The sequence below is a fragment of the Dreissena polymorpha genome, chromosome 12 (assembly GCF_020536995.1).
Source record: "Dreissena polymorpha isolate Duluth1 chromosome 12, UMN_Dpol_1.0, whole genome shotgun sequence".
Classification (NCBI taxonomy): Eukaryota; Metazoa; Mollusca; class Bivalvia; order Myida; family Dreissenidae; genus Dreissena; species Dreissena polymorpha.
Genome location: NC_068366.1, coordinates 12,078,273 through 12,090,687, shown reverse-complemented (window position 1 = coordinate 12,090,687; position 12,415 = coordinate 12,078,273). Strand labels below are relative to the sequence as shown.

Sequence of the window (12,415 nt, the reverse complement as noted above, 5' to 3'; positions counted from 1 at the left end):
ATCGCGTGAACTAGGTGAACTGGAATTTTCTTTAGAGCAGAAATATGTTCAATGAAGATATTCAGCGATATAATTATGGTATGTCAATAATAAATTCTTAATGTGTTTTCAACAATACCATGATAAATATTATTTTTGATTAATTAAACAAGAATTATTCCATCATATTGACTAATGTATTGAGCATGAGCGCGATGATTCTCGATACTGTTAATAATCGAATCAAATAGCAATGCCAGACAAACCACTAAAACAGGTTTGTTCGAAGAATGTGAGTATTAATATTTAAAATGCAGGATACTAAGCGTGTGGCCGGTTGACTCATATGTTTTAATTTCACGTCCATTCTTCTTTTGGTTTTCTGTTTTGTATCTTATATAGGTTTATGACCAGCAATATGTAATAATGTAAAATTAGCCGCTAAAACTCCGCATAACATCCCGTACTGCGTGTGATGCAGCTAAGAACTGCACAGAAAAAGACATTCGTTATCCTTTATCTCATTCATTGAACTCTTTATCTTTCACAAACTCCAACCACATTCAACGCTGTACATCTTTTAAAAAGATATTTCTTGTTTCCTGTAGTGTTTTGTAAGATATCATAGTATTTTGCAACAAAATTTACGAAGAAAACTTGAACTTTTATCTACTTAGAGTTAAAAAGTGCAACAAAATTCTCCAGTTTTATTAAAAGTCACGTTAAGTGTATGTGGGCTTATCAGTAGCCTTTTTTTATATATCAATACTTATATACTGGGAGTGTGACAGTAAAATTTAAGATGATAGTACTGTCAACTTCAGCCAAGTTGAAGCCATGATATTGTAATGATCCATCAATATAGAAGAAAAAGCCATGTAGTAAAAGATGTCTTGTTTGTCTAATTGGTTAAACTTTTTGTCATTATAATTTGACAAATTGTATTTAACTCACATTAAATAATATTAGCTGAAGTATACTGTATCAATGTATGGTGATGTTGTCATACTCCTCAATTGGTGCCTGTTCCAATGAAATTATATTTTCTGAAGTTTACAAATTAAATGTAGATGCATGTTGTTACAAATATAATTATGTTAAATGAAATACCAATGTAATATTATTGATTAAAGTTGATTAATAAATTATCCAGCAAAACATGTTGTTTTTTTCCATTAATATGCAAAATGTTTCTTTAAAAATGAAAAATTATTTATTTCATCTTAAAAAGATTCATAATGCTATCCATGGCAGAACCCCAGTGCTCATAATTTTTCTTCCTATATCAATATTGGTGTAAAAATTATTTTGTTTTCAATATCCTTAAACATTTTATTCTTGGTTTAACAACAAAATCAGTAAATTGTTTGATTTTTAACCATAATAACTTACCTTATTCAGTTATTGCACAAAGAATGTCCAGTGCAATATAGTAATAAGTGCACTTGTTACAGTATCGCACTAAAAATATTTCAGTGTCAAATGAAGTTATGTGCAAATTCATCAAATATAATATAACTTGGTAGCAATATACTAAAAACATTTTATCTATTATATTTTTAGTTTACAAACTGTATAAAAATGTAAACAGTGTTAAAATCAAAGATCAATCTTTTATTAAAATCAGTTTTTTTACTCTCCTGTAAAATTTTGAAATATGGACTTATCACTGTTTTGCACTAAGGTGACGATATATTGAATTGACAAGTTCTGGTTCTTCATGAACAATCACTCAGTAAGATTTTAACTGTGACAAGCGTTTAAGAAGAAATATGCACCCATTTTATACTTAGGAACGTCAAGTTAAGGTATGCATTAAATATGAAATGAAGGTAAGATGTGCGTGCAACAACTACATATCTGTGTAATTATGACTGATATTCACAAATGTTTTGAAGATCCTTATGCGAGTTGAGAGACCAAAGCCCATAACTAAAAAAAAATCTAATTTTTAGTCAAATTTGTTGTTAAAATTTCAGAAGTCTTCATCTTTTAGTTAATATATACCTTATGACAACCACATATTGTCAACTTCAAATATGCCCCTGTGGTAATTATATTAGAAGGCATATACAAGGTATATGTAATACTATCAACTAGAAGTGTGGTCGAGCAAACGTCTTGGGACAGCTCTTGTTCAATTTTGTTAAGTTCTTGACATCTATTGCAATACAACATGTAGTGAGGTCATGTGGCATACTTGACGTGCCCCGGTCCAGAAAGACAAACTATGATTACACGTTGGGAACCACGACCACGATAACCAGCTGCAGAGTGGGTCAGCTGCATGGAACCGCTACCTACACATGTGTAGAAACCTCCAATGAGACCCAGGCATGGTCCCCAGCTGTAGATGCAGTCTGTCACGGTAGGTTGTTGGCAGCTTTACCATCTTTAAATTGTCCTTTAAATGATAATATTACTCTGAGTCAGGATTCTTTCACCCTTATCACGCATTTTGACGCATTTAGTAGAACCTCAGAAAGTAACATTTAATTAGAGACCTTTCTTACTAGATTCAAGTCTTAAAGGCTTCATTTCCAACCCTTAGCTACTGATGAGCAGCAAACAGCCTAAAGCCTGAACCGACTGCGAGTTTCTCGCAGGCTGGTCTGTCTTTATGCTGTTTGCACCCATTTCGGACTACTTCCAAATTCCAAAAGTAGTGTTTGTTCACTATTCTGATCTAAAATTTAGAATTGGAAAAAATAAATTTCCACTTATTTTGATTTTTTACATGTGACTGCATTGTTAGCGTAAACTGATTGGTGACAGGTCATGTGACGTGATTGCATATTAAACTCTTGATTCTTATTTTTCTATCTCTGATGTTTCACCGATTATCTTGCTGCATCATATTTACTGTGCACTATATGTAACTGTATCAGGAAGTGTTGACACTCGTTGTGCTAATGCAGAATTTAGTGTTAAAAACTTGAAACGATTTGTTTTGCCAATATCAAATGGTATTAGTTTACTTCTATAACAGTTTGACATTTGAATGCTACTGACATGTCCTATCCTGTCATGATGGGTCCCTTAACACTGTTTGCGAAATGGCTCCTTCTCCTGCTCACTGTCGGCCCTCCCCTAAAATTAAGAAGTACTTGCAAGGTTTTATTTGTGATGTTTATTGTATCCAATCACATGGCTTACTCATTATGAAATAATAATAATATGACATGTTTATTACAAGCCAACAATATTTGTTTTTTATTTAGACAGGCTCAAATACTGGTGATATGTTACATGTCCTAAGCAGTTTGACTAACATGAAGACTATTTTACTATCAAATATAGAAATGACATTCAAAATGACATATTTAAAATGACAATGAAAATCTTGTATTATACATCTGTTTGCACTTAAAGATTTTAATAACATAACTTTGGTTTATATATTGTAGCAGGAGCCTCCTATACAAATACTAGCCAGCTAAAAGTGCTACACAATAACCACACAGCTCAAAGCGCCAAACAATTACTACGCAGCTGTTCAATTTATTACACTTATCAAACTAAAGCTGTTTTTTCACACTGTAGCACAATTATATGGTAGGTTGGTATTACGTATTACCAGTGTATTATTGTATGAGCCTCATCCACAACAATAAGTTAAGTGGAAGTACTGTTCGCCATAATGTCCCTCCACTTTTGAATGTCAAGAAGACTCCTTGGAAAAATAAATAAAGTCATGCATCCCAGATAAATATCTGATTCTTCATTAGGTTCTCTTCCGATAAACGTAGCTTTGAGTCCGAGGAAAGTCAGGTATTCACATTGTTCTTTCATTATTGACAAAAGTGGAGTAACGACAACAAATTGACAGTCAGTGCACTGATTTCTTTTGATAAATTAATATATTTGATACATCAAGCGTTTCCCTCCACCTGTCCGAGTGCTTAAAAAGATATCGCACTCATGAAATAGACTTGAGATACTTTTACTCTGAAAGTCGTTTAAATGCTCAATTTTATAGAAATCGCATGCACGACGAAATTTCATTTCTACGGACGATGCCATTTTGACAACAAACCCGAAGTCTCTATAGTACGAGTTGTATCAATGGTAAAAAATAACCTCATGAAACCATGAGAGATTAAATGAAATTACTAGATTTGACACACCCTAAAACGGTGAAAAGAGTTCGTAATTTCCCACGGTCTATAAATGGAGAGTCGCTTAATGGGTTGAACGTGGGTATCCGACGATGGGTTATGAGATACTCGGAAAAAAACTCCATCACGTGCCAGGAAAATAGGAAATGGGATACACTTGAGGTTTACTTCACAATCAAGGGGGAGAAAAGTATATGCACATTTTATAATGAAAACAAAATCTCCAATTGTATTAACCCACGATAGAAAAAAAAACATAAGATCGACATAAAACTGGAGTTAAAGTAAAATTTTATCAAAGTGCACTTTCATGAACTGTTCCTTTACAAATAGTTATTGTTATTTTAAGTTAATTTTAAGCGTGTTGGTTCCGTTCATTTCCTTTTTGGTTAATTCGTGCTTAAGTTTACCAATTGTCGTATTTTGTCCTAGTCGTTCACCTGTATTGTTAGATGTCAATGTTTTCAATTCTGCCGAATGGCTCCCACCGTCCAAAAGACAACCAACAAATCCACTGTCATAAATACGGGTAGAGCGGTTAAGGTTTTACAGGAAGGCCAACTCGTACTTAAATGACACATATTTACAATGTAACGGCTGGTTCATCGAAGCTGGGAAACGTAATTTGATTACGGTCAAGGTCGATGTAATTGTTTTTATCAAAAGTCCGAAGTTGCCTTTTCTTTAGTATATATCATCGCTCATAAATTTAAACGAAAATTTTATTATTAAGAAACATTAAACAATACATCTTAAAATGTCATTTAAAGCTTACAAACATATGCCATTCTTATTTAAAATGGGATAATTCTTACACGTTTAACCAACGCGTTGTAAATATTTCTACTAAGAATTCTATACAATAATACACTATACAATAATAATAACTGGCTATCACTTTATAGCTAGAAGGGACAGAACCTATAGCTACCACGGCGGGGTTATGATTGCAGCCAAGGACAGCATCGTTGGCACGGAAATAAATATCACAACCACCACTGAGATATGTGCAGCCTCTATTGAAAGGCCAGGGAGCCAACTGCTAATAGTTTGCGCAGTGTATCGCCCACCTTGCACAGACCAAGCTTACATGGAAGAAATGTGCCTTAAAATCAGGGATATACACTCCAACTACACCAAGTCCACCATCTGGATTGCAGGTGACGTGAATCTCCCGGACATCAACTGGCTCAGCTCTACCATAGATGGAAACTCAAACCCGGTCGGCACTAACGAGCTGTTAATTGACACCATCTTTGATACAGGCTCCGAGAAAATAGTAACATTTCCAACAAGAAACAACAATACACTCGACCTCTTCATTACAAACAGAACATCTCTCCTAGGCACCGTAACATCAAAGACAGGGATCTTTGCTGATGACACTCTCCTATACAGAAGGATCAAGACAGCACAAGATGCAGCAACACTCCAATCTGATCTGGATTCCCTACAGAGATGGGAAAAGGACTGGCAGATGTCGTTCAATCCTTCAAAGTGTGAAGTCATACACATCTCCAAAAAGCGGCATCCCATAAAGTCAGAGTACCTTATTCATGGACAGAAGCTTGTACCTGTAAAGGAAGGCAAATACCTTGGTGTGACTATCTCAGATAACTTGTCCTGGACAACACATGTAGCTGAAGCCACCCAAAAGGCAAACAACAGCCTAGGCTTCCTGAGGCGCAACCTGTCTAGCTGCCCACCTAGCGTCAAAGCACGCACGTACACCACCTTAGTGCGTCCAATAATGGAGAACGCTGCTACTGCATGGAATCCTTACACTCAAACGTGTATCGACCAACTAGAAGCAGTCCAGAGACGAGCAGCTCACAGATGATAGCAGACATCGGATGGCAGCCCCTTCAAGCGAGACGCCAAACTTCTAAGGTTACCATGATGTACCGGATAATTAATAACCTTATTGATATTCCGTCTGACCCCTACCTCCGCCCTGCTATGTCATCCACTAGAGGCAGCAGTATTCGATACATCGTACCATTCTGCAGAACCGACTACCTTCGACACTCCTTATTCCCGTCAGCAACAAGACTGTGGAACCAACTGCCTAACCACCTTGTGACGGCTCCCAGTCTTGAAGCGTTCTAGGAAGGGATGGCACCGAAATAGGCCACACTGAACTTGTAAATAGTTTTAAAAACTTATTTTATTCTAACTGCGCCACACAGCGATTTTTAACCATGTTCTTGTACGACAATGCCCCAGAGAGGGATATAGTACAATAAACGAAGAAGAAGAAGAATATACACAAATGGCAGCTAAATCATCAGGTTGGAAACCTATTGCATTGGTTTCGTGCAGAATAGCAATGAATGATTTCCTGATAATAAAAGTTTAGCCCAAATGAAATGAAGTTTGATCTTTTAACTCTGTCTTTATTCTTTGTTCCAATTTTTCCTTCACCGTTATAAATAATAATTTAATAATATGTGAGTTATCTAATCTTTTGTATAATATTCAACCTGTTGAAGATAAAATTAAAATATTATAAAATGATCAATTTTAGCAACAGGGAATCAGAGAGAAAGGTTCTATATCGCTCCAACAGCAATTAGCCTTATTTTATAATGTGATGTCATAGTAATGACGTCAAAATACACGAAGCGTTATATCGTTCAATGTTTTAATTTCTGAGTATAATCGTAGTTTAATTTCATATGTGTTATTTTACAAATAATAACACATTTTCATTCGTTGCCTTATTATATTTTTATGAAATCACTTATTTAAATATAATGCGATGTTAAATGTACAAACATAAACGTTATTCTATATCATCTGCGATTCGTACAAGTAACGAATCCCCTTGAACACTGTTTTTAATAGCACACATTCAATATGTTCGATAACATTGATACATACGACAAATATGCGTGTATTAGATGGTATAACAACCTTTCCAGTATCGTTACTATAAGATTTAAGTGATAAATCCTTAAATAAACGATTTATATTCGATCAATTATTTTTTACAAGAAAATTGTGTGTAACGATGAAATAAATTACATTGCATTGCTATGTTTATATGGAAGGGGTTAATCCATAAATTATGCTAAGGCACATCACGACGTTCGCGAATCGACCAATTTGTTTTTACTGTAAATACCTCCGCAACTGAACAAAAGGTAATATCAATGCCAGAAACGTCTTAACAATGTTCCTGCAATATACGTATGCAACCAAGGTTATACAACGCTTGGTTATAGTTAATTCTATCACAGAATAAGAAGGGAGCTTACCGTGGGTTATAACCCCGATATAACAACGGTTGTTTCAAGTGACGTAACTTTGATTGTCCGCGCACTGTTTATGAATAAAGACGACGTCATTTGATTTGCATTGCTGTGGTGACGCCACGTTTTCGCGGAAAAGTGGAGGAAGTTCCGTTAATATAATTCTCATTTATAACCTTTAAATCGCGGATAACTTTTCAATTAAATTGCGTAAAAATCGATATAATTGACGTTTAAGCGTTGATTATTGCGGTAATAACCAACGGTTCGTCGTTCCGATGCTTGTTACCAAACCACTCTGGCTACGCCTTCGTGGTTTAATTACTACGCATCGGAACTCTGAACCGTTCGTTATTACTGCAAAAACCAACGCTTATACGTCGATTATTTCTTAAATCACCCGCATTGGAACTGGGATGTTGAGCGAACTGCTTGTTAATTGCACAATTAAAGAATGCAATTTATGAGTCAAGATCATGCCTCTTTACATATATTTGTGTACGTACAATGTCGCAAATCAAATTGAATTTTCGAACATATAGTTTGCCAATCGGTTCGATGTGAATAATGCTAACGTATATTTATTTTTGAAGTTGTTACTAGTGTAACAAATTGTAATAGTCCGCAAGTCCTGCAAATATGCTTTCCCATCGCCTTAAAAAACCTACAATTCCACATCGAGTGCGTAGCTTTCGTTTGTGTATTATTCTATGTTATTCACAGCGAGAACGTAACCACATGCCTCTCGTCTGGAAATTTGAGTTGAATTAAGGCGATCTGCAACACCAGTGGTGGAGTAATTCAATTTATTTAAAATGCTAGACTTATTATAAAGTGCAAACCAGTGTTGGCCTTCTTGCATTTTTGAGACCAACGCAAAAATAATTAACAAACTATGACTTTCAAAGCCGCACATTCAAATTTACTTTCTTAAGAAGTACCGATGTTAGAATGAATATGTGAGGTCTTAAAATATATCCTGTATATGATTGTTAATTCAATAATATATAAATATATATATATATATATATATATATATATATATATATATATATATATATATATATATATATATATGATTCGTCATGCAAGTTGCTGAAGTCTGGTTCTCGTTAGCAATTGTTGTCGGCATATTTATAACTGATACTGTTCATTATAATGGCTGTTTGAACGAACAGTCTTTATCCGGTTACACAAGGTTCTTAGGCTTCACATTCGGTGTCAAATGTCTTTTTCCTTAACACCTGTATTTCCATTCGGTCCTTCCGATAGATTTGTTAACCGTACACTTGAACATTATTCTAGTAAAACATTCGTGTTCGGTAAGATGAATTATATGTTTGCCTTAAGAAGAGAAATATATTTATATAGTATAAAGTGATAAACAGCATCATCATGAGTATGATCTATCAGTGTAAGTAAGTATTTTAAGTTAAGTATGGTTATTGTTAAACATATCAGAAAGCTGTAGCCGCAAACAATGTTTCCGAACCTAGCCGAATGTGGGCAAAGACTTAAAGACTTTTCTACGCACATGCAAACTTTCCTAAAGCATCACTTTTCTAACTTGAATATGTTGTTTTATACCAAAAGCTTCACTCATAACTCAGATATTCAAGTTTGAGACGTGTTGATTAGAAAAGTGTGTTGGTATTGTTAACCAATGCTATATCTTAAACTGTAAATACAAATTAAGTTGATTTATGTTTAAAGCTGATCATGTGTATGATTAAAAGGAAACTTGAAGAAGTGTTTCTTTCTGTTGTGCCTTATTCCTAGAGAATTGCATTTCAAAATTATGTGTGAAGTTACACTTATTTCAACTATGCAGATCTGTTTCTTGATAAAATAAAAAAGCAACTATTAAGTAATAATAGTTCATCTATCGTAAATTCACACCGCCAGCATTTCAATCACCGGTTGGGATTCGTAGTCACTACATATAAGACGGATACGTTCACTTATGTTAATAATAGTCACGTTATGGGTTGCAGCTACTACGTCAGCCGCCACACCAATATTTACGTCAACTGCATACAACAGGATGTCTACCACACAGCAAACGACAACAACGATGTCGACTGCAACAAGTACCATCAACATAACAGGTAATACCGACGGAGAAAACTGCCTGCTTTATTTTATGTAATAGAATATCATATATACTGTTTAACAAAATTATTTATTAACATTAAGTAACAAGACATGTTATGCACATTTCTTACGGAACTTTGGATTGCTCATTCGTATGTGTTTAAACATATGTATTATTGAATTAGAAGATAATGTTGTGTTTTATGCTCTTTTCTGTTTTTATACTGAATAAAGTGCATAAAAAAGCGAATTATGTTTTAAAGTTGATAAATTTTAGCTTGATATTTTTATGGAAAATACAAGGCGCCATATCAGATCTTGGTTAATCTTATTATTGTATTGATTTAATCTCGGTTATAATATTCAATTTTAAAACTGACAAAAACTGCAACTTTCTTATCGGTCAACCCAAAGTAATTATAACAAAATACATCAAATATATAACGAGGCATATGATGATGGCGTTTATCTTCCATTGTGTTACTTTCCATAACCATTCGCCATGCATTCAAAGTACATTTCATTATTATGCCATATTCACAAATGTCAAGCAAACAGCATAATAGCTGCACTAATACTGCCCATGTTGTTTCAGTGTTCTCATAGGAGCCCAAACTTGTATATATAAATGGTATATGTGTATGTTAAACACGTTTTATACTATGTAAAGCTAATAGTATGTTTAAATAAGAATACCATATGTTTATACCATTATCTTTAACAGTTATTTTTTGAGACCTCAAGATAAATCGTCTTTATCAGACGTATGGTAATATAAACATTCCCTATGTTTTGCTGCGAAGATTCATGTACTTCAAATGTTAAAGTATATTACTTATAGTACTTTGCATATAATTATATCAAATAAATAAAATTTTAGGTTGCGTAGATCTCCACTTTCCCGAACACTGGGAAACAATCGGACCCAGCATTCAACATATCAAGATCCTGCCGAGTCCTTATCATGCTTTGGTCTACTGTCAACCTGGTTATAACGCATTCCTGGCTAGCCAACACATATACTCAGACCACTTTCAAATCACATGCAGAGATGGTTCCTGGAAATCCCACTCGGTTTGCCAGAAGATAGGTAATTATTTACAATAATATAGCATGTATCGTTTATACTATTATATACTATTACATCTCTTATTCAGTTTCTTAAAGTGTATAATGCTGTTGTTTTTTTTAATTCCTTCGTGATGACATAATTTTCTTTGAAGCCTGACTACATTTTTTAAAAATTGAAGTTGACTTTAAGTTTGAATGTATTGTGAGCTTACATTTACACAAATCATCTTAATCAAAATATGGCTAGTAATGTATTTAAATAAAACCATAATTGCGTATAATATCTCAGAATAAATAAGAAAAATAAATTATATATATTTTTAATCTCTTATCTCTTTATTCAACACGGCTATGTCTTCTACAATCATCTTTAAAACATATACTTTCTTACTTAACTGAAACATTAAGCAATCACATATATTCTACAGATTCATCTTTAATCCATACGATGTATTTATTAATAATTCGTACAGAAAACTTTCTTTCAACAACGTACTATCTTTGCTCATCAACGGCTTGTACATATTCTTTCAATATTATTGTTTTTGTAGATGCAGTGATTGTTGGATAGCAAATCGTCTTTGACATAGGACTGGAATATTGTGCTGCGGTTAATTAAGTATTGAGCAATTATAACTTTGTAAATTATTTGTGTCGTTGGTCATCCAGCTGTAATAAGTACACAACTTATATTGAAAACGAATTTAACAATGAATAAATGTGTAAGAGAATTGTACAGGAATTCATCTATTTGAAAAACAGATGGTCGTCAGAGTGTGTAAGGTTATCCAAACATAAAATAATGTTTTAAAGCAATAGAGAATATACAGCAAAACTCAAAGTTTTGAGGCAGCTTCATATCAGACTATAACAGTTATTTGAACTTATTTGAACTAATTTGAACTAATCATCTGACATTAAGATGCAACGAAGAAAATAAAATAATAATCATTATAATACATGCTTTTGCAAAAATAATTGTATCGTTAATCGCGAAGTGAAACATTGCACATAATTGATTCAAGACAATGTAAGCCTATATAACTGTCATTGTAGATGATCATGGAAAACTCAATTTACCATACTGTGGAACTTGTAAGCATAATTGGAGATGTTTAATTAAATTAATTGTATTACATTTAAGTGTCGTTTAAATGAGTTCCACATGACTGACATTACCAAACACAAAAACACGAAATACTTTAATGGCATCATTATCAAATATTCACGCAAAACGTGTGTGTTTTACAGATTCCTTCACACTTACACTTATACACGCGTATTTCTAAATTGTTTTTAAGAGTGGTTATCAAAATACTTACGCGTGTTGTTTGAAAGGTGCTAAATAAATGCCATCGAAATGAACAGGCGCTCGATGTCCTCATAGTACAGGTTTAAATCAATGAACAAGTTGTTGACACGTTTGACAAGTTTAGCTCTACCGTTGAAATTGTAATGTCATTTTGAAGTATTTTTTACCGGACTCACCACATTTTGTTACGTTATGAAACTATATTGAATCTAATAAAAAAACACTATTTGTTGTGAATACATAGAATTAGAGAAAATAGAGAATATACGCATATTTGACCAAGATTGAAACAATTTTGGACCCACCTTCGTTCCCTTTTCAAATTAGTTAACATACCTAAATCTATGTATATTTTGCACTAGACAAGGTCGTATGCTATTATTGATAATCTTACTTTTTTAAACATCGATTATTAGGCAATTGCTTATTTAATATTTAATGCAACAACATCAAATAATAGTTCTCAACAAAGTAAGCTCACATTATTACACTAGTTTGAATCTTGGTCAACCACGTTTATCACAAAGTTGTATAGATTGATATTGAAAACTTTAATAAAATATGTACTGCTCACAAACTATGAAAGT

General features: G+C 33.6%; 1 protein-coding gene across 4 annotated transcripts in view; it reads left to right on the top strand.

Annotated features, from left to right (window-relative positions):
* Window positions 1-11,654, top strand: part of LOC127854085 (sushi domain-containing protein 2-like) — a 67,160-nt gene extending 55,506 nt beyond the window's left edge. Inside the window, exons 19-22 of one of the 4 annotated variants that reach the window (XM_052389075.1) lie at window positions 2,162-2,347; window positions 9,346-9,459; window positions 10,326-10,535; window positions 11,068-11,654. In XM_052389075.1, the coding sequence (XP_052245035.1) occupies window positions 2,162-2,347; window positions 9,346-9,459; window positions 10,326-10,535; window positions 11,068-11,087 (530 nt within the window). In that variant the 3' untranslated portion in view covers window positions 11,088-11,654. Of the gene's footprint in view, window positions 1-2,161; window positions 2,348-3,386; window positions 3,554-9,345; window positions 9,460-10,325; window positions 10,536-11,067 lie in introns of those variants that run through there. The other 3 variants (XR_008036909.1, XR_008036910.1, XM_052389076.1) reach the window with 3 other exon arrangements.
* Window positions 11,655-12,415: the final 761 nt, after the last annotated feature.